Genomic DNA, 23,886 nt, shown 5'->3' on the forward strand with positions numbered 1-23,886 from the left:
TCAGACCTCACACAAGCAATATAAAAATCATTTGACATTACTTCCAAAAGTCTTTCATCTTACCTCTAGCAAAATTAAGTTGCAGCTGGACAGTCCCTTTCTCGGAGATGGGTTCAAGGAAGGTCATGGGGTTCACAAAGCTTTTCATGGCTACATCTCCACTAGCTTTATATGAACAGCTTAGCCAGAATCTGGTGGAAACATGGTTTATTATATATTGTGTGGTCACAAAGAAAAGGCTGGAAACAAAATATGAACATATTTCTACTATGCAGTACAAGTTTTAGGATTGTATTATAGGGTTAAATCTTGGCCAAGTTTTAATGTAATCGATTTACCTTTTTAATATTTATAGATACACACAAATGTCCTTAATGTAACTGAGGGAATTCTACCACAGATAACGCTTTAGTTCTATCCAGCAATCTGAGTCTGTTCTAGCTCATCCATTAGTGTGGTTTGGGTCAGAAACTAATCATGACAAGAACAAGCTTCAAGAAATTGCCTGGTCTGCTGAAAAGATCACTAGCACCAGTCTTCCAGCCTTACAGAACCTGCACTAAAGTCATGGAGCAGGCAGTGGGAGGAAGGAGGGGGAGGAAAAAAAAAAAAAAAAAAAACCACCAAACCGACACTTCTAGATTAGAGGTTGTGGCCTGAACATGAAGACCTGACTGAAGGAATAATTTCACAATGCCAGAACTGGCAGAAATAAGAACAGATTCTTTCCACAGAGCATCAAGCTCATAAATGGTGTGGAACGAGCCCCGGACACAGACAGGCAGACATGTTTAAATTCACCACCACACGTTTATTTACAACTAATATTTACACTATAAGTGCTCCACAAACCCCAAACTCCCCCAAAGTCCAAGCCAACCACACTATGCCTTTCTTCGGACCGCCTCCCTCCCTCTCTCTTCACCGACCTTGTCCGTCTTCCACCCGACTCCAGCCTCCTTGTGAAGGGAGGCAGCCCCTTTTATCTACTCCCAGATGTGCTCCAGGTGTGCACCGGCAATCTCCCACCGACACGCCCCAGTGTGGCGGAAGTGCCGGCTGTATCCCCGGAAGCACTCCGGGTGTCCCCACACATCTTCCCCCCAGCACTTCCGGGTGTGGCGGAAGTACTGGGGTCCAGGAACCTTCAGGCATGGGGGCGCCCCCTGGCGGTGACCACGGATCCCTACAGGGCTGAGCTTCCAAGCCCCCAAAGCAACCAGGGCAGTTGCCCCCTCATGGTCTGGAGGAGGCGTAAGCCCTCCTCCACTCCTCCTGGGTGTCCTGGCTGGGCTTGGTCCCAAGCTGGTGGCCACAATGGTTAATTCAGCCTTGCTTAGTCTTAAGCCACTACAAGCATACTTTAATAATGAAAGGGACTCAGATTCTGAAATGACACTTGTCTCAGTAGGTCTACTTACATATTAAAAAAAATAAAAATAAATAATATATATAATAATTAACACAGACACTCTCGCTTCCCTCATCTCTTTACTAGGAGGAACAAAAGGAGGAAAGGGGTGGGGGTTCAGATACACCGTCAAGTAGGTATTCCTTTTCAAAGAGTTTAATACATCCAGTGGAAAACAATGCATTTATAATATGCTAAAATCTTACCTAAAGTTGCTGTCCAGTGTAATGGAGAAGTTGCTGGAAAGCAGAATTTCCCTCTTAGCAACGACTTCTACTTGATAGATGATACGGTCTTTTAGGGTCTATGATAAAACAGAAAGGTCTAAGAACTCGATCAGAACTCTTCATATACTTCAAGAAGGAAGACAGGGTCACAGAATTGGCCATTCTTCAAAGCCCATTTACCAGCTTTTTACTTCCACATTGGTTCACAGGGAAATGGAACACTGCCAAGTCTAAGGTCATCCTTCTAGCCTGGCACTGTACTCCTTGACCACTGGATACATGCAGAGTTGAGAGACTAAGCGGAGGTTTTGTATAGTTTCTGTTCACCACTATTACAAAATGTCCGTCAGCTGAACAACCTGTTTCAAAGAAGGAAGAAAAAAACAAAAGCAAACATTTAAAAAGATCACACTGTTGGCAAGCTATTGAAACAATTTTTTAAAATTTAACATTGGAAGCCATGTATTTGACTTTAGCTCATTTCCACCTTTATCGCTATCCACTATAATCTAAAATAGATGGACAGTATGCCTTGCTTCAACTTAAAGCTGAAGTTGAGTGCATCATACTAGTAGCATATGACATATTAAACCTTGAATTTAAGGTCGGCCAATGTAAGCATCCTTCAATAACTGCAGAGTATGGAGGAGAATAAATAAAAAAAAAAAAAAAAAAATTATATTATAATATATATATATATATATATAAGCACAGTCAATACTTTGAACCAAAGACTAGCAAGAACTTTGATCAAAATGTGGTCTATCTTCCAGCATTAGACAATATGAAGATTCACATTTTCAGAGCTACATGCTTGGTTCAGAATAACATATTAGTTTTTTTTTCCCCCATTTGGTAAGGCAGATTCTGCAATACTGAAGTCACTTTCTCAAAACTCTTCATACAGTCACCACAACATTAGCTTATGAGGGCTGTTAAGCATTTCTCTTTGCCGTCATACAAAATGCATTCAATGACTAAATGCTTTCAAAATCCATGGATTCCTGTCTCACTCAAAATCCTTCTACATCACATTACATTTTCAGAGGCCATTTTGCACATGCCTACACACGGTCACCAAAACTGCTAGTAAGACATTCAAAACTGAAACGAAGATTTGCTAAAAATTGCTATCAAGACCCTTTAGATTGTAAAAACCACATAAACAAAATATGTCAAATGACATGAGATCAAACACAGCTGGTTTGTGTTAGCCAATTACCCAACCAGGTGTTTTGCAGTAAACTGATCTCATTGTCATCCATATAAGAGGTCATCTTTGGAATGTCCGTTGTTGACCTGTTTGGTCCATGTTTACAACAGCAAAGAGGAATTGTTGCAGGAAGAGGCCAATGAAGGTGAGGAAGAGCAAAGGCAGCGGTCACAGATTAAATAAGGGCTATAGTCATTGACCATGTTAATCAATCATGGACACTCGTAACCCTGCCTTTCTGTCAGAGTGCAGCCAAATCTGCAGTGAGCCGCAGATGCAGTTGTCTGTAGTGTCAGCACTGCTCATTACAGTATGTGCTACATACAGTTGATTGACATGCATTGACTATTGATTTTTGTCTTCATAGTAGTATACAAAGATTACCTTTTAGAGGTTAGAGATGGAATTTTTAATGATGGGCAAGAAACTGCCATTGTTGACATGGTCACTGCTGACAATGCCATACGACTCTGAAATCCAGGACTGAGTTCTGGCATACAACAGTGTTTCGCAATTGCTGTGCTGACACTTGACACGGTGTCAGGGTGCTACAAAAACAAAAGTAAGAATGAAGTGCACCATCCCATTTGAGAGGAACAGTGGTAGCAGGAGTTCCTTCACATGTACAGTATGTCCAGCTATGAGGTCTAGTCAATATAAAACTTATGTCTCATTCTTTAGTTGTTGTGGCTTTGAAGGTGAAACATTATGAACATAGCAGTCCAGGGTAAAAACCCCAGTCCAAGCCCAACTAAACTTGCCATTGAGCAAGACCCTTGTAAGCCAGAGTGGCTCCAGAAGGATTGTGCCTCTAATTGATCAACTGTACACAGCCTGAATGAGGCGGTCTTTCTTGCAAGTTCCATACAAACTTTTTGAAGTACAATAGACCATAAAGGTATATAGAGCTATGTATACTACTGTAATGTAATCCTTACAATATGGTATTTTTCCTATTAGAGGGTAATGGAATTGGAGGCTATGCAAACAGCCCATGTGTTCATCTTTGTGGATGAAGCTGGGTTTAACCTGGCAAAACTATGGCAGCGAGTATACAAGATTATAGGTCAAAGAGCAACTGTGCAAGTTCCAGGACAGACAGGAGCCAACATCACAAAGCGTACAGCAATATGCAATGGTGTTTTGTCACAAACCAGTCATTGGCCTATACAGCTCAAACAAAATGAGGTGCTCTCTTGATGACCTCTACAGGGCACTGGTAACAGAGGATGAGAGCGATCGAGGTGAACACAAATGCTTTATTTGTTGTGGTATGGGATAACATGGCATTCCACCAGTCCACTGCAGTCACAGAATGGTTTACAACAGTGGTTCTCAACCCGTGGGCCGTGACAGGGAATATGGTGGGCCGCGCTAAAATCTTAAATCAGTACCAAAATTAGACAAAACGTCAGAGGAAACAAGAAAATATTCCGCATTTTTTACACATTGTTAAGGGCAGACCGTACGTACGGATGCAAGCTGCAGGATTTTAGGGCTTAGAGACGCTTTGTTTAATTTAGTTATTATAGTACTTTAGTAGGATCAAAATGCAGCTGTAGCTTTTAACACTGGCTAATGCAAGCGATGACGCAAGAGATTTAGGCAATAATAATTTAAATTTGCACTTTTTCGATTAACCGTTTTGTTGTTTAGAGTAGACTTAGATTACTTTAGGCTTCTAGAGAAGTTTAGACCCTAAAATGGATCGATTTTTGAAACGTAAGCCTTAGACTTCACACCAAGAAACAGATAGTAGTGGCAGCGAAAGCGGTTATGATTAAAACAACACTAAAGTTGTTACTTGTAAGAAAACTAAATATGCTCGAAAATATGATGTGGAATATATTCAATACGGTTTCGTTCCAGCAGCAAATGACCAAAATCTGCTGATGTGCGTTATTTGTTTGCAAATCCTCTCGAACGAAGCTATGAAGCCGACAAAATTGCGTCGTCATCTTACTACAAGACATCCAGATCTATAGAATAAAACCAAAGAATATTTTGAGCGTAAAGCCACGGAATACACTAAACGGAAGACAGTGTTAAAAACAAGAGTTACTCTCAACGAAAAAACTGTTAAAGCATCCTACTTGATTGCTCAGAGAATCGCAAAAGCAAAGAAACCACACACAATTGGAGATGATCTTATCATGCCGGCTGCTCTTGAGATTTGCGATGTATTGTTTGGCTCAGAATATGCTACAAAACTGAAAAGCATTCCCATCTCGAATGATACTGTCTGCAGAAGAATTTCTGAAATGTCGGGGGACATTGTCACGCAGTTAACTGAACGGTTACAGTCTACTAAGATTGCGATTCAAAGATGAATCAACTGATATCGCTGGCGAAGCACAGCTGCTTGTTTATGTCCACTATTGTTGGTAAAATGTTATGGAAGAGGAATTTCTTTTTTGCAAGTCATTGCCATCAAGAACGACGGCGGATGAAATATTTTGTATTATAAACGAATTTTTCACAACTTTTGGCCTGCAGTGGACGAACTGCATCGGTGTTTGCACCGACGGTGCTGCCACAATGACTGGTTGCAACAATGGTGTTGTAGCCCGCATAAAGCAAGTGTCGCCCGAAAAGACACTCATTGCATGATCCATCGTGAAGCATTGGCTTCAAAGAATTTGCACGAAACTATGGGATCTCTACTCGATGACTATGTACGGATTGTAAACTTCAGTGGTCAGTCGATTATTTGCTCAACTTTGTATCGAGGCAGATGCGGAACATAAGCATCTCCTATTGCGCTCGGCTATTCGTTGGCTATCCAGAGGGAAAGGGTGTTTGAACTTCGTTTCGAATTGTTGCAGTTTTTGACCGAACACAATCTCGACCTGGCCGGTAAGGTCGCAGATACTGAGTGACTTGCCATACTGGCATACCTTGCTGACATTTTTAGTCTTTTGAACAGTCTGACCACATCACTGCAGGGTAAAGATGCCAGTTTACTCAAGACATATGACAAAGTGCAGTGCAGGATTTACATATAAGCTACACAAGCTATAGCTTAGCCCCAAAACAAATTGTCCGAGTGAGCAATTGTTATATATACTTAAATATACTACAGCATTATTTGTCCCAATCAGGCCCGGCCTTAGGCGAAGTAGGCGACCGCCTAGGGCTCCGGCGTCCGGGGGGCCCCTGATCGACTCCTTGGTCTAATTTTCACGCATTTCACAGAGCTTCCAGGGGGGCTCTGCCCCCCTCAGGGGGCCCCTGGACCCCCCTTTTGCCTAGGGCCCCATAATACCTAAGACCGGGCCTGACAAAGTGGCATCTTTTAAGAAGAAGCTACGACTTTGGCACACGTGACTCGAAAGCTATTCACACGACATGTTTCAGTTATTTTGTAAATTTATAAAGAGCAATGAAGTCAACGGCGAGATGCTGAAACGGGTCACTGGTGTAATAAGACAGCATCTGACATCTCTTGCTGAATATTTTGACAAATACTTCATGTCCGAAGACATTGAAGCTTTTGATTGGATCGTAATCCTTTTCAGTGTGCATCCTCTGAATTAACCGGTCGTGCATAAGATGAATTAGCGGAGCTGTTCTAGCGATCGTCAAATTTGACGATCCTCCTACGGATATCTCTTCCTTTTGGTGCATAGTTTCGCTTGAATATCCGTTGTTGTCAGCACTAGCGATGAAAGTTCTTATACTTTTTTCAACAACTTATTTGTGCAAGGTTTCATTTTCTGCATTGACTGCCATGAAAACAAAATATCGGTCAAGAATGAACGTGGTGGATGATATTCGAGTGTGTTTATCAAAAAGTTCAGCCAGAATTGACATGCTATGTAAGCCCAAACAGTGTCATCTGTGACAACTTTACTAACGTAAATGAAAATAAAAACTCTATTATTGTATTTGTGTAGAAAGCAATGAGCAATTAAACATGTAAAGAAAAAATTACATAATACTGTATATTAGTAATATTTACCCCCAACTAGTAAACGCATGAGCAATAAATTATATGCCAGCGAAGGCTAACATGTGGGCCGCAAAAATGTTTGAATTCTTAATGTGGGCCTTGCGTAAATAGGGCCTGAGAACCACTGGTTTACAACACACCCAAGGATGTCCTCATTGTTTCTGCCACCGTACTCCCCCTTCCTGAACCCCATTGACGAATTCTTTTCTGCTTGGAGGTGAAAGGTTTATAACCACTGGCCACATGATCAGACATTACTGGATGCAATGAATGCTGGATGCCAAGGATAAATCAGGCACATGAAGATACTACCCTAGATGATGTTATCAGATGTGATGTTGATGAGAACTTGTGGTCCAATCCAGAGGAGAGGATGGATTAGCATTACAGTGTGGATTGTTAAATATACTACAATTAAGTCACAAAGGCATCTGTAAATTATGCAACACTTTATAAAAATAAAAACTTTAAAAAGGCTCTCAACCAGGCTACTGAGAAAAGTAAGGTACTTTGAAATTCTAGGTTAGTTAAATTAATGCAAAACTAGGATTTAAAAACACCCACACACACCACTACAGGTAAAGTGAAATTAGGACTGAATTGGTGAATTTTACTCAAAATCATAACCCTAGCCATAAAAAAAAAAAAAAAAAAAAAAAATGAATACATGTCTGCCATTCCTTCAGTCATAGCAGTTTCAATATTGTGCAGCTTATGCATTACCAGCAGGAAATCTCATTTTCTTGTGGGGGTGGGGGAACTGCAACCTGTTCAAACTTCAGAGAGACTAAACCGAAAAAGAAATTGTAATTAATTAACTTCTGCAGAGTCACTAATCATCAAGCACTTCTCTCAAATTCAATGACAAATGTCACAAGGCTCAGAATTTCATATATTGCAAATCTTTGTAAGAAACTTGAAAAAGCTTACAAAAAACCGAATTCTACTAATTAGTAACTACACAGTTTTGTGCAATAACAATTCGCCATCAGCTAGAGAAACTAAACAATTGCACTAAACAGCCTTTATTTGAAAAAAGGTGGAGGCTATAAGGTTTTGTTAAATGGGATGAAATATTTTGATGTCATGCGCAAACACCACAGACCCAATTCTACTTTAGTGTACAGTAGAACAGTTTGCAAAATAAGAGCAATCCCATTAGGAGACATTGTCATAAATATTTAACATGATAACCCCAAAGTGGATAACACCACTTGATTGATATGTAAATCTTAACATTGTTATCCAGCTTTCAAAGTTTTTTATTGAGACTAAGGGCCAGGGTTTTATTGCATTGCTTTGCATTATGACATTTTATAGAAAGAAGCAAAAAAAATCTTACATTTTTTCTGTATTTTAATTCTTAGTGCTTGTGCTTTTGTCTCTACAAGATCCACATAGTGGATGTTGTTGGAGTCTGACACACAAATTACATATACTGTACACCCTCCAGCCTCATCTTGTGCTTAACACTACTAGAATAGTCTCAGTCCCTAATGACACAGAATTGGATTAAGTGGGTTTGAAGTTATTCTTTACTAAAGTATCTACACTACATTTTTTTAACAAATGTATTAAAAAAATCAAGACATTATGAAATTAAGGTTCAATTATTCCTTTTTACCCATGAAAGCCCTAACAAAGGCTGGATAATTTATGCTGAAATTTATCCTCAGATTTCATATAATTTTTAAAAATAAACCCACAAACCACACACAACCCACTAAGCTATACCTTTCTCACTAATTTTGGTTTATAAATCAATTGGCCAAAATCCAATCCAAAGTCACTTTGGCAGTGTTCCATGCTTACCAGTATATTTGTAGAAACAGGATGAACCATCTTTCACTAAATCATAAGCACAACCCATGCGTACACATTCGGCTTCCGAGACTTCAGGCTCTCCACACTGTAGATTAAAACTCGGATCTCTTGAGATACTGTAATTTGTCTGGTTTGTTGTCTCTATATTTCTAGTTGTGCTTATGACAATTTTTGATCCCGGAGCCCTGGAGCTATTCAGGGAGACCCAGGTAGTATAATTTGTCAGCAAGTCATGGCCAAGTTCACAAATTACTGGGACCCTTATTGACCCCACCTTTAACTCAAGACTGTAGAAACCTTGCTCCTGCAAAGGGAAAAGACAAAAATAAACTGCATATAAAAAAAAAAAAAAACACATACCACACATTTAATTTGTACTTTTGGGTGTACAGTGCTGCAGCAGTAATTAAATTTAGGCAGATGTTAACCATCTTTTAGAATGAAATCTCTAACAAATTTATTCATTAGGTAGTATACAATAGAATTAACAGTAGAGAGGAAAGAACTCTAGCAGGGTTTCAGGGAGGTATAAATGTTTTGGAGGCAAAAATGTTAGTGGTTGCAGCACTCATTTTGAGATCCTATTTTCTCAGTGTTGGAGGATTTAATGTAAATGGTTTCAAAAGTTAGAAGAAGAGACTCATTAAAGTAAAGAAGTCCACACATAGAAGTGACCACAGTTAAAAACAATTATGTGATCTGGCTTACCTCCTTAATAGGCTAGGTTTCTTGTACATTACAAAACTGCACAAGCTACACAAAGTTTCTGAAAATGTGAGATGTTGCACTTGTTCAGACAAAGTGACCTACAAAGCTACCCCTGCTAACACTTTTCACAAACTCGCTTTAATTCTACCCACTTACACTTGTTTTATTTCCTTTATTGTATGTATACTTCATGGATGCAGCCGACTCAATTGTATGGATTTGGTTAATATTTACAGATTTTATGGACTACTTTGACTGGGAACAATTGAACCTGTGGATCACGGGACGAGACCTACGAACATTTCTTTGTACCTGGCGATCTAGGACCTCGGGATAATTTGTCTCCTTGATTATATTGCTATTCTGGTCTGCTCCCGATTCATTTTACAGTACTGTTCGACTATAAACTGATCGGATGTTCATACCCACCTGGCCACTAGCTCCGGGGTGATCATACCTGTAATACCCAACGTTACGGTTTATGGCTGTATGCTGGAACTTCCAAATCCTGCTACCTCCTCCTGCTATGCTTTCTGCTGCTTTGCCATCGTCGCTCATCTATGCTACCACACCTGCCTGTCCTACTGGCTCCGCTGTGCTATGCTGCTTCTCCACTGCTATCAGTTAAGTATCACTCACTATCAAACTAAAATACTCTCATGACAAACTCCTTATTAAACAGTTTGTCCAGAGCAAATAGTCTGACTGGAACATCCTAAAAGACGCCGGGATTTTGCGGCACCCGAAATATGTACATCGCGGGTCAGGTCGCCGCCACCGCCGGGTTGCGAATGAAAAGACCACCAGTGGCATTTGCTCAGGAATACGCCATCCTTCTCATAGCCCTGGAAATAGAAGTGTCAGTGTGCCGAATTTTCTTTATGTGAAAATAGACCCAGATCACGGCTCTGTGCAAAAAGAAGCCTCATTAATATTGCATTGTTTAATTCGAAATCTCTGAATGGCAAAGCATAAGTGCTGTCAGAATTTATCACCGACACCAAACTTGATATACTGTGTCTAACGGAGACTTCGCAAAAACCGAACAAATTTACGTCTCTCATGGAGGCGACTCCACCTAGATTCACTTTCCACACAGAACCTTGCAGCTCAAGACAAGGAGGTGAACTTGCAGGAATTGTCAGAGTAGATTTAAACATCAAACGAATCCCAATTGATTGTCCACTGTCTTTTGAGTGCCTGGCTCTTAAACTAATAAAGGAATCAGGTCCCGTCTCACTCATTGTTCTTTATTGTCCTCCAAAATACAATGCATCCTTCTTATCCGATCTGATTGAACTTTTGACCGACCTAAGCTCTCACTCTCAGAGAATTATCCTTCTTGGCGATTTCAACCTCCATATTGACATCCCCACATCTAAACGGTGAAATTAATTCCTATCCTTACTGGACTGTTTTGACTTGACACAACATGTTGATTTTCCCACCCACTCTGGTGGTCATATACTGGATCTCATCTGTACTTCTGGATTATCTGTTGCCAACATTTACAGCAGTGATTTGGAACTCCGACCATAAAGCAGTACTTTCACTGTCTCATTATCGCTCCCTCCTCTTATCTATAAACGACAAATTTCTTACAGAAACCTTGAAAATATCTGTCCCTCTATCCTTTCTGGATCCATTTCTGATCTTTTACTGTCTGCACCTATACCGTCAACACTAGATAGTCTTGTTGATCACTATAACACAGCCCTTCATTCAGCATTAGATAAAACAGCACCTTTAAAACAAGGAGGCTTCCTTTAAGTGTTCAGCTCCTTGGTATAATTCAGAATTGCAATCTATAAAAAGCAGCTGGCCTAACGCCTTGAGTGTCCTGTAAGACTGGCCTCACTGTTCATATCCAGGCTTTCTCTGACCACCAAAGAGCTTACAGAGAAGCATTAACTGCTGCCAAGAACACCCATTATGGCAGAATAATAGAAAGTGGCCACAATAACCCAAGGGTTTTGTTTTCTGTAGTTAATAAACTACTCAAACTCACATCTGACCCAACTACCTCTTCTACTGAAGTCTGAGAAATTCCTCCACTTTTTCCATAACAAAATGAAAGATCCAAATAATTCAAATAACAAATACATCATCTGTTTATATCTCTCCACGTTTTCCCATTCCATCCAACTCCTTCTCTAAGTTCTCACCAGTCACATCTGCATTTGTTAATAACCTGCTTTGTAAGATGAGGCCAACTACTTGTGTACTGGACCCCATATCCTCAGCACACTACTCAAATCCTGCTTTCATGCCATAATCCCTACTGTTACAACAATAATAAACTCATCCCTTGACACAGGTTCTGTGCTGATCACTTTTAAAAATCGCTTCTGTAACCCCAATGTTAAAAAAGTCTGGTCTTGATGCTGACAATCTTAACTTCAGGCCTATTTTCCACTTACCTTTACTGTCAAAAGTTCTTGAGCGTGTTGTAAATTCTCAACTCACCAGTTAACCTCTAACTTGATGGAACCCTTTCAGTCTGGTTTCAGGGCGCAGCACAGCTGTGAAACTGCTCTGCTACTGGTAATCAATGATTTGCTTATGGCAGCAGACTCTGGACAAACCAGCATATTAATTCTATTAGACCTCAGTGCAGCATTTGACACTGTCAGACATGACATTCTACTGTCCAGAATGGAGAACATGCTGGGTATCTCTGGCACTGCTCTCCAGTGCTTCAAGTCCTATCTGACTGATGGGCAAGAGTTTGTTAGTCTTGGCAACAGCAGATCCAGCTCAGCGCCAGTCACACAAGGAGTTCCTCAGCCCTCTTCTCTTCTGTATTTATATGCTTCCCCTTGGCCATATTATTTGTAGCTATGGACTGGGTTATCATTTTTTATGTAGACGACACTCAACTTTATTTCAATGTTAAAAGTGGAACTTCAGAGCTTTCTCAGCTCACAACCTGCCTTAGTGAAATTAATACCTGGATGGAGCAGAACTCTTTAAAAATTAAATTGCAACAAAACTGACCACCTGCAAATTGGGACTAAAGTGCAACTTAATAAAATGAGCTCCTTCCCAGTCCATCTTGGCGGTGATCTCATCAGACCTGCCTCTACTGCAAAGAATCTTGGTGTCATTTTTGATTCCTTCCTTTCTTATTCCGCCCACATAAACCAAATTAAGAAACTTTCTTACTTTCACCTCCGTAACATATCCCGTGTTTGCTCCTTCCTCTCCTTTTCTAATGCTGAGAAACTTGTCCATGCTTTTATCACATCCCGCATCGATTATTGTAATTCGCTGCTGGCAGGTGCCCCTTCTATTATATCTCAGCTCCAGCTTATTCAAAACTCAGCAGCAAGAGTCCTTACTCAAACCAGCAGCAGTGAGCACATCACACCCATCCTGCTCCGCCTTCACTGGCTCCGTGTCTTACAGAATCTAATATAAAATCCTACTAATAACCTACAAAGCCTTAAACGACCTTGCGCCAAAATACATCAGTGACCTTCTCCATCACTATGTGCCTGTCCGCCTACTAAGGTCCTCTGATTCTGGCAATCTTATTGCACCCCACACTAATCTACACTCCATGGGTGACAAGGCCTTCAGCTGTATAGCACCCATACTCTGGAATGGCCTACCGAAATTAATTAGGTCAGCTGACTCCATGAATTCTTTTAACAAACAACTCATAGTGGCATGGATCGTGGACTGTCTTAAAGACAGACCTCAGTATGTGCGTCTCGGGAACTGCATGTCTGACATTGTGGTCAGCAACACAGGAGCGCCACAGGGGACTGTACTTTCTCCGGTCCTGTTCAGCCTGCCTATATATTATATATGACTTCCAATACAACTCGGAGTCCTTCCACGTGCAAAAGTTCGCCGACGACACTGCTATCGTGGGCTGCATCAGGAGTGGGCAGGAGGAGGAGTATAGGGACCTAATCAAGGACTTTGTTAAATGGTGCGACTCAAACCACCTATACCTGAACATCAGCAAAACAAAGGAGCTGGTGCTGGATTTTAGGAGGCCCAGACCCCTCATGGACCCCGTGATCATCAGAGGTGACTGTTTGCAGATGGTGCAGACCTATAAATACCTGGGAGTGCAGCTGGATGATAAATTAGACTGGACTGCCAATACTGATGCTCTGTGTAAGAAAGGACAGAGCCGGTTATACTTCCTTCCTTAGAAGGCTGGCGTCCTTCAACATCTGCAATAAGATGCTGCAGATGTTCTATCAGATGGTTGTGGCGAGGGCCCTCTTCTACGCGGTGGTGTGCTGGGGAGGCAGCATTAAGAAGAAGGACGCCTCACGCCTGGACAAACTGGTGAGGAAGGCAGGCTCTATTGTTGGCATGGAGCTGGACAGCTGTGGCAGAGCGACGGGCGCTCAGCAGGCTCCCATCAATTATGGAGAATCCACTGCATCCACTAAGCAGTGTCATCTCCAGACAGAAGAGCAGTTTCAGCGACAGACTTCTGTCACTGCCCTGCTCCACTGACAGACTGAGAAGATCGTTCCTCCCCCAAACTATGCGACTCTTCAATTCCACCTGGGGGGGTAAACGTTAACATTATACAAAGTTAGTCGTTTTTTTCCCCGCATTGTTATCAATCTTTAATTTAATATTGTTTTTTATATCAGTATGCTGCCGCTGGAGTATGTGAATTTCCCCTTGGGATTAATAAAGTATCTATCTATCAAAACTCATCTGTTCAGGAAGGCTTTTAGCTCTGCTTGACTTTATTATCCTTCTCTCAGTTTACCTTTATGTCAAGATGCTCATGTAACCTGTGTGTGTGTGTGTGCGCGCGAGACCATCAATTATGTTGTCCGTTAGGCTTTTTTTCTTTGAATTTACTGTCTTAATCTTATTCATTTATCTGGTTTGTACAATGCTATATACCCTGCCGTTCTATCTTAAACTCTGAAGTGCCTTGAGCATGGGAAAGGCACTATATAAATGAAATGTATTATTATTATTACCCCTATTCTCATCTGATTCACTGGAGCTGCAGGGGTAAAATTATGTAAGTATAATAAAATGCATAAAGAGCTTGTAGAAAATGCATGCCTTTGTGTCTGACCAATTATGTAAACTCTTTACATTTCCTACCATACTGTAGGATTAATCATTGCTGAAAAGCATTGCTCTCCAATGTATGGTTTTACTATTTACAATTTTACAAATTATCGCAAACAACTCAAAATTAGTTTTTAAACATGTCAGTCACAGAAGCCATTTCAGGACAGGTACAGAATATTTTTAAAAAACGTTGGCAAATTATATAGAACACATTTTACTCAAATGCTTTAACATGACAGGCCAAAGTGATCAGGTTCAGAAAATAGGAGAAAGTGGGTAATCTCTATTAGATAGTTTAACTCTAAAAACATACTGCAGAAGAAATATGAAAATTCTTTCACTAGAAAGTGGCACATAATGTTCAGTACCTTCTTAATAAAGCAGGCATAGTAAGTAGCCCTGAACACCAACATGTCATCCTGGCCAGAGGTCAGTGTATATCCACAATGTCGTGCAATCTTGCGTACCTTGAATGCATAGCCATGCTCACCTGGATTTAAATGAAAAGTGGGAGGGGAAGGGAAAAAAGGTCAGCAATACGGCCTATAAACATATTTAAACTATTGTTCTTTTTTGGTAAGCATGTATTGAATAACTCCATTCATCATGGACTTAATAAACCATGACTGCGGTGTTATTCTACTTTAAAAAATGCTTAAAACTTAAGGCCTGCTGAGGACAGAGATAAAGAACAAAACTCTTCTTAGAGGAAAAAACAAAACAAAAAAAAAAAAAAATCTACTGTCCCATTAAGCTTAGGTTTTTTTTTTTTTTTTAAATAAGAGTGACTATTGATTTCACCTTTGCTTGGGCCTTGCTTTTGCATTTTTTTTGCAAGGTCTTGCTACACATCAACCATCTAAACAACTTGCATTTTAATGTGACCTTCACTACAGACTGGGTCAAATAGGACCCACATAGCTTGCAGACTAAGTTTACAAAACCGAAATTTCAAGGTGCACATTACCTACTCAGCCTCTACCCAATTCTTCCCAGTCTTAAATAATGAAGAGTTTTCGTTTCTTTAAGACACTCCCATGACAATGGGCGACTAGCTGAAATGCCATAAAGGCATTGTAAAAATGTTTGAAATGTACACATAGTGAAGCAAAAAAATGGTAAATAGATAAATTCTTCTTACTTGAATTACTTACTTACCCTCTTCCCCAATACTGGATAAAGTCTTCTATTTTGAAAGCATGCTTACCTAGAACCATTTTTAAAAAAAAAAAAAAAAAAAAGATACTGCACATTTTTCCTAAATACCACCATGACAACGGACTTTGGCTTTAGTACTTTATTTCCCAATTACTCTTTTCTGACAGGTGTATGAAGGGGCAATTTGACAAGAGAGGAACATGCAATCATGGTGGACGCACCAACTGATTTGCTAATGCATGCGTTAGGGGGAAGCAGAAGGCAAGGAGCTCAGCTATCTATGCCTATGAAGACAGCGTGATCAGACTTCACCCAGGGACATCTGCTATTTGTGTGTGCCCACTCTGAAGATAAGCAGTGAGGCAAATCCCTGAGAAGAGGCAAGTGTTTCAGTATATAGATCTGTGGTTCTCCAGGTGCTCCCATTGGGGAGTCGGAACTCGTGTTTTAAAAATTCTTCAGGATAGCAAAAAGGAAGCCATATTCGCCCGAGGTCCTTTTCCCCCCACCCCCCCCTACATCCTGCATAGATTTTGTGAATGACGTGGGGCATCAGCACTAAAGCTATTCCACCATGCCATCCAACAAAGCAAGCAAATATACACGTTTTAGCTGAACTCATCCATGCTGAACACTCATCACATAGCACTACAGGACCAAACCTAGGTGTATATTTAGGAATTGATTTCTTCATTGAACACTACTGTATATTTCTTAGTGCCACACTAATTTTACTTGTGTGTAATATATTTATATGTAGAACAATGTGTGCGACTTCAAATTTTCTTATAACAATGATAGCACTTTCTCTACATTACATGGCAGCAGATGCTGCAATAGAGGGCCTGGAGCTGTGAACCTCCGAACAGCAAGTTAAAAAAACACATCGGTCATGAGGAGGAAGAGCAAAGGCCAGTACGTAAAGTACTCAAGAAATAGGAACTCCAAGACAAATCTGAAATTTGATTTTTCAAAGATCTTACATAAAAACCTTTTGTTAGAGTTAAACTCAATTTGCTGCCCTCACCAGGCTTTGCATCCCCTCAAGATCTGTTTGTACCCATTTGGTTTCTGCAACATAGCAGTGCCTTTAAGATATTTTTTTCTCTTTATGGTGCCTTATTCTATGATGTTTGCATATGTTAAGAGCAGCAGCGGCCTCCATCTCCCACTGAGCTAAATAACCTCCAGCAAACTTTACTTTTCTGTCACATTGCACACTTCTAGGAAGACTTCTCTAAAAATTCCTGTGAGATATGCTGTTTACACCCCACATCCATTTAGAAAAATGGATCTTAACCATTTCTTGGCAGTTTTTAAAAACAATTTATGCACATCTTTTTAGCATCACAGCTCGTTAGCTGGTGCCTTGTGATATACCTTGAACTGTTCAGAATTGCAAATAAGACCAGACTTTTCAAAATATAACTCAGTATTAGTAAGAATATATGAACAATTTTGATGAGAAAAGGCCTTTCAGTCCAGACGTTACCCACCATCTCCAACTGACCTGCCATTTACAAAAATAAAGTCACTTGTTTTGCAGTTCCCAAGGACCAACTCAACCAGCTGGAAACTACTTACTAACATTGCTGTTAAATGTACCCAAACCATCCTCAGTCTATGCCCTTTGTTTTCTTTAAAACAGAAACAGGCACGCAGCCCAATTCTTCCTTTAATAATTTTAAACCCTTCATTGCATTCCCCAAGTCTCAGCCTTTCCTCATACCCTGCTGTCAAGAAATATACTTCGTTGGCTCTTCTCGGTAGTTCATCTAATAAATAACTTTTTCCAGATTAGAACTCTTTCACAGAACTTGATTATTACTTCCTTCGTCCTATACCAAGCAGAATAAGCAGGTGCTATATGACCAAACATTCAATTAAAATTTGCCAAATCCCTCTGTACTCTGTCTGGTTGAGGACAATTAGAAGTACATTAGGGCACTTAAATCTCCATCATAAAGGTGCACTTTGTAATTATATTACTGTTGTAACAAATAGTGTGGAAGATTTACAATTAATTTATGCTAAACTTCACTGTGTATATTTGTGCCAAATCTGAATTTTATTTAGATTAATTTGATTTTTTCCATCATTGTAATACAGCCATTTTAATGCAATCCACAACTAACAGAAATTAGAATCTAGATACAAGTAAGCAGTTAGTATGTAAAGACAGACATACGGTCTGAACAAAGTTCTCTTTATTTGTATGCTGTTGAGTGATGCAACATGGACGCCCTGCCCAGCTCCAGTTCCAGTTCCCAAGATACTATAAAATAATCAGGTCTGGCCTGAGCCATACCTTCCCAGTACAAATGTCTCAAACTTAAGCTGTCATCATTCCAATGAAGTTCTCTCTGTACAGATTATGCACAAAATCAAAATGCATTTGTAAAGACACCTGGGAAATTATGAATTGCTTTCCCATCGTGCTTAGATGCTGGTATGGTGCTCAACTGCCTTACACCTGCAGAGCACCAGGGTAAAATCCCAGCTTGGGCAGAATGTGTGGAACTTGCATGTTTGTCTGTGTAAGGTTTTGACCTGGCACACTATCCCCACCAAGCTAAAGAAATAAATGTTGACTTGTAAGTCCCCTTTAAAAAGGAAGGCTCCTGCCTTTCACCCAGTGTTGCCAGAATAATTTCAGCCTTCACAAACATCATCAGAGAATGGATTGATGGATGTTTTGTATCCCTGCCCCATGCAGACTGGCAATTTCTAAAGCACTTAAGGTGCACCCTTTGATGTCCAATCATTTATTTTATACAGCATTCATTTAGAACTGAAAAACCTCCGAAGACACTTTGAGGGCAGTGCTCTACTATAATTGCATTTACTTTTAAAGATTGACAAGTCAAGCTGGGGGTCAGAGAATGTCTGAGGGGATTCTGCAATCTTAATCCTTAAAGCAGTGGGCCTTAGCCATTAGCCTACACTGCGGACTTATTAGGAAAAGCACTGATACTGGTATTGAGTTTGCCAAGCTTCATGTGATTTGTTAAGAAATGTTTCAAGAGAAAATTAAAAACTAACCTCCAACTCGATGGGAAAAAAAAATGAATAAAGATCCACAAAAACAGTGGCTGAGCTAATGTTAGATGCGTTACAGTCAGGTACACTTTGCTGCCTCAAGATCTGGAGGGCTTAGGTTTGAAAAAACAGAAATCCCAAACATGCCAGAAAATCTAAAACAGAATAATAGAAACTTAATAGAAACAGAATAAAGTAATCTTTATACCTAAACTCCAAAGAAGGACACTAGTGGAGTAGTTCATGGAGGAACATCTGAACCACAGTGAGATAAATTACAAACAGACGGTTATACTAGAATAATACTCCTTTGTTTAATATAACAGTCGCTTTCTTGTGTGTACCACATAAGAAGCTGAGGAAATGATTGGGTGGTGGCTGGCATGTGTGAATAAAGACACCAACCTGCTGTGTCTTACTTTGTTTTGTAGTTTCAGTAATTAACAGCCTAATGGATTGGAAAATTTTCTGAATCTGATTAGCTCTCAATAGGAAAACCACATCAGCAGCAGAAAACAACATTTTTATTAGAGATTTTTTTTTATAATTGGGATCAGTGTCAGCTCACCAAGGGTGTGGCTATTACAAAATGCAATATTTCAAGAGAGTTTCTCCTGCTGCCTCACAGCTGCAAAGTTCTGTGTTCCAGCTCTTGCTTGGGCACCATCTACATGTAGCTTGCACATTCTCCGGTTTCTTGTGCCATTTCTGTGGTTACTTTAGTTTTTCACCCTTAAGCTATACATGGGTGGCCCAGGGTAAGTAGCAGCTTAGATGGTATGTGCAAGCGTTCCCCACTAGGAACTGGTGCCCAGTTCAGGGTAGATTTTTCATACTCAGTGCTGCCAGGCTAGGCTTCCTCTGACTTTGTAAAACATATTTTAGTGCAGAAAAATGTATATTACTACTTTTACACAAAAATAATAGGGTCTTCGGACATACTTTCCATAAATAACCATGAATGGATGGAAACTGATCCTCCCAATTTTTTTTAAAGGATTCTTGTGGCAACAACACAAACAAAGATAAAGTTTTCCTGATCTGTTGCATCTTGCTAGGAATCCTAATATACATTACAGATTTTGGTTTTGTCCACATATTAAGGTGCTTTTCAAAGTCCTAATAACCAAACACATATGCAAAGAATGTGTCCTAGAATTAAAACGGGTGTTGGTCAAACAAGGGTTCTACAAGGAAACAACCCAGTAAAATTCTGTTTAAGAACTAATATTCTTAAGAGTGTAGACTGGCAAATTAGTTTACCACTCATCACAATTTAGCACAAGAAGCTGTGCTTGAATGTTGATTAAAAAATACAAATGGGGGAAAAAAATAAATGAAAGGGTTATTCCCTACCTGATATCCAAAGCAGCTAAAGATTAGATCTCCATCACTGAGAACCTTACTGGGCAAATGTATTTAAAAACGGATGAATATACATACTCAATGCAATTTCATGTCATTTTCTAAATTTCTTCATTTAGACAAGAGTCATAGGGTGGGTTTTCCCAGCCACCATTGCACACTAGGCCAGAACATACCCTGGATAGAGTACCAGTCCATCATAGGGCAAACGCACACATACACCCCAAACACATTCTAGAGCCAATTTTGCATGTCTAGTTCCCCTAACCTGCATGTCTTTGGACAGTGGGAGGAAATCCAAGCTGCCAGAGGAAAAGCCACTCAGCTATGAGAAGAACATGCAAGCGCCACATTGGCAGGGCCCAGGTTGCAAAAACTAGTCTCCTTACTGCAAAGGTGCAGCAATAGCAGGGCATCACCATGGTACCCACAAACACAAGATTCAAGGAAAACGCAAAAATATCCAAGTATTTGCGTAGCTACACATTAACCCGGTGCAGCTATAGATTTTATATCCAACCTAGAGATATTAAAAAGTTTGGGAACTCAGAACTTCCTGGTAAAAAAGTGGATGCATCCATTTATTCAGGGTGTGGTTATTATAGATGACAACGTTAATAATGCAAACAAAGTGAAGATAACTCAGTGGCTAGGAGTTTGCATATCCTTAGCATTTTATGCGGCCTATAATTGATTTCCTCCTCTTCCTAAGGCAGCAGGCCTTAAGGCCGACTTATTGTTAAACTACTGTATAAGCGAAAAAGGCCACGAAATTGGGAGCGGCCGCTATCCGTTTATAGTACCAGATAGAGAAAAGCAGAAAGTCTCACCGACAATTTTCAGTGGCTCTGTGACCAGGGTGCGAGGAATGTGCACCTCAATATAATAATCCTCGCAGTTATGCACGATACCCCATCGGACACCCTGTACCGTCACGCTGAACAGCAGGATGCCCAAAAACACCGCGGAGTGGGCGGACAGCAACATTACCAGCCTCGGAATCGATCACCTTTAACATTCACCAAACCGAAGAAGTCTGGAGACGAAAAGGTATATAAAAGCCAGTAATATGAAAGTACGGTGCATGTGATTAATGAACGAATTAATGAGACAATTGGTCATCTTTAACTAGTGCAAACTCGATAACAAACATACAAACGCTGAGTTATTGCAAATGATCATTTTGACTCGTCCACCTTTCTTAATTATGCAATGAAGCTTACAATTAACTAAGCCTGTAGAGCAAGATGGGTTTGCCTATTTAAGTTTGTTAAAAAAATTATTAAAATGTACTATTCTTTTAAACAATATTTTCATTCTACATTTCCAGGTGTTCTAATTGTGTAATGAATCCATTATTTACTAATTAGTGGGTCTGATTCTAAAGTAGTTGCAGCCTTTCATGATTCAGTGTTGTTTGCCTGGGTGCCTGCTCTGCTAGTTTTTGTCATTATTAAGATATATTGAAGGGAGCATTCTACACAGAGAAAGGGCAAAATATAATGAAATCAACAAAAAAGAGTTAAGCAAAATATAAATATTTCTAAATGTCTTATAAATGTTTAAATCAGGCTGTCATGCTACAGTATTCTGAATGTAGAATAAGAGAAATGGAAAAAAATAAAGATTAGTGTTATCAGTTGTTGTCACTGTATGGATCTGGCTGGAACAAAAACCTGCAGCCACAGTGAGGTCCCCAGGACTGTGTTTGAAAACCCCTGGTCTAGTGGACCCCAGGATGAGCTCATTAATGACAGACATTCCTCCACTAACTATACCTGCTTTGTCCAAATCAGGGTATCAGTCCCATTTAGTCAATTCCAGCAGTATCGTGCACAAAGCAGGAAGCAATATTCAACGTTACACCTGTTGACCTTAGGAAAATATTTGACATGGAACTTTATTTTCTTTTTTTCCTATGATAACATCTTTAACAAGATAACAAAGATGAACACAATTCCTAATAATTTTAGCTTGTTAGCAGTGTAGAAAATTAAGTTTACCAATGATATTCAAAGACTGTAATTTTTGAAGGAATTAATACAATTGATCTTCATACAAATAAAATAATGTTATCTTCAGATTAATGTTAGTGATTATTTGTGTCTTAAATTGCAATGAATTGTGGCAAGTGGGCATGTTGTGGGATTGTGGGAGCAGTGCTGACGTCCTGAATTGGGGGGTGTTTTGCATGTTGTATCCATAGTCATATGCAGGATTTCCCCCACAGTTCAAATATTCAGTATTTCACCCATCTTTTATTAAAGCCATTTAAATTAGTTTAGGGTGGTGAGGACAGCATCAGGCAAAATACAACATCAGATGCCAGTTACTGTAACTTTGCATGACGAGAGTGAAGTTAGCTACACTCTCATAGCCCAGTTATTATTTATTCACTTACAACCAGCTATGTATTAGTATGTCTTTTTGGTAACAGGAAGATACAAAAGTTTTAAAAGGTCTAGACCATGAGTTATTAACCCTGATTAATTTCTCAAAAGAGAGGTACTCTATATTTCAACTGTGCATGTCTTTTGGCTGGCCCAGTCTGGGAACACTGGTGAAATTCAGTAGCAGACTTCCCATACAGAATTGCAATGTTTAACTGGCATAACAGCATGTTCAACTTCATTGATCCATTTTTATTTTCATATATGTACAACAAAATACATTTGTACCTCCTGTACAATACAGGCCAGGTTGACCTATGATATTTAACTGGCACTCTTAAGGGTTTGAATTGCGTTGGGGTACTTTTACATTCACATTGTTGCAGCCAGAGAACTTCTTTTTAAACACAAGTCGGAGTGTGCCAAGTTTGCTAGTAAATTGAACAAAAAACCTCACACTTAATTCAGAATGAAAAAATCTTTGTTAGACTTACAGTGGTGTGAAAAACTATTTGCCCCCTTCCTGATTTCTTATTCTTTTGCATGTTTGTCACACAAAATGTTTCTGATCATCAAACACATTTAACCATTAGTCAAATATAACACAAGTAAACACAAAATGCAGTTTTTAAATGATGGTTTTTATTATTTAGGGAGAAAAAAAATCCAAACCTACATGGCCCTGTGTGAAAAAGTAATTACCCCCTTGTTAAAAAATAACCTAACTGTGGTGTATCACACCTGAGTTCAATTTCCGTAGCCACCCCCAGGCCTGATTACTGCCACACCTGTTTCAATCAAGAAATCACTTAAATAGGAGCTGCCTGACACAGAGAAGTAGACCAAAAGCACCTCAAAAGCTAGACATCATGCCAAGATCCAAAGAAATTCAGGAACAAATGAGAACAGAAGTAATTGAGATCTATCAGTCTGGTAAAGGTTATAAAGCCATTTCTAAAGCTTTGGGACTCCAGCGAACCACAGTGAGAGCCATTATCCACAAATGGCAAAAACATGGAACAGTGGTGAACCTTCCCAGGAGTGGCTGGCCGACCAAAATTACCCCAAGAGCGCAGAGACGACTCATCCGAGAGGTCACAAAAGACCCCAGGACAACGTCTAAAGAACTGCAGGCCTCACTTGCCTCAATTAAGGTCAGTGTTCACGACTCCACCATAAGAAAGAGACTGGGCAAAAACGGCCTGCATGGCAGATTTCCAAGACGCAAACCACTGTTAAGCAAAAAGAACATTAGGGCTCGTCTCAATTTTGCTAAGAAACATCTCAATGATTGCCAAGACTTTTGGGAAAATACCTTGTGGACTGATGAGACAAAAGTTGAACTTTTTGGAAGGCAAATGTCCCGTTACATCTGGCATAAAAGGAACACAGCATTTCAGAAAAAGAACATCATACCAACAGTAAAATATGGTGGTGGTAGTGTGATGGTCTGGGGTTGTTTTGCTGCTTCAGGACCTGGAAGGCTTGCTGTGATAGATGGAACCATGAATTCTACTGTCTACCAAAAAATC

General features: G+C 39.9%; 1 protein-coding gene across 1 annotated transcript in view; it reads right to left on the reverse strand.

Moving 5' to 3' along the window:
- Positions 1-21,090, reverse strand: part of LOC114646245 (zona pellucida sperm-binding protein 4-like) — a 46,886-nt gene extending 25,796 nt beyond the window's left edge. The window contains exons 1-6 of the mRNA XM_028794345.2: positions 20,795-21,090; positions 14,771-14,892; positions 8,616-8,931; positions 1,819-1,997; positions 1,618-1,715; positions 64-191 (exon numbers count right to left, since the gene is read on the reverse strand). Of these exons, the coding sequence (XP_028650178.1) occupies positions 64-191; positions 1,618-1,715; positions 1,819-1,997; positions 8,616-8,931; positions 14,771-14,892; positions 20,795-20,951 (1,000 nt within the window). The 5' untranslated portion in view covers positions 20,952-21,090. The remainder of the gene's footprint in view (positions 1-63; positions 192-1,617; positions 1,716-1,818; positions 1,998-8,615; positions 8,932-14,770; positions 14,893-20,794) is intronic.
- Between the last annotated feature and the right edge of the window lie 2,796 nt (positions 21,091-23,886).

This window comes from Erpetoichthys calabaricus, chromosome 2 (assembly GCF_900747795.2).
Source record: "Erpetoichthys calabaricus chromosome 2, fErpCal1.3, whole genome shotgun sequence".
Lineage (NCBI taxonomy): Eukaryota > Metazoa > Chordata > Cladistia > Polypteriformes > Polypteridae > Erpetoichthys > Erpetoichthys calabaricus.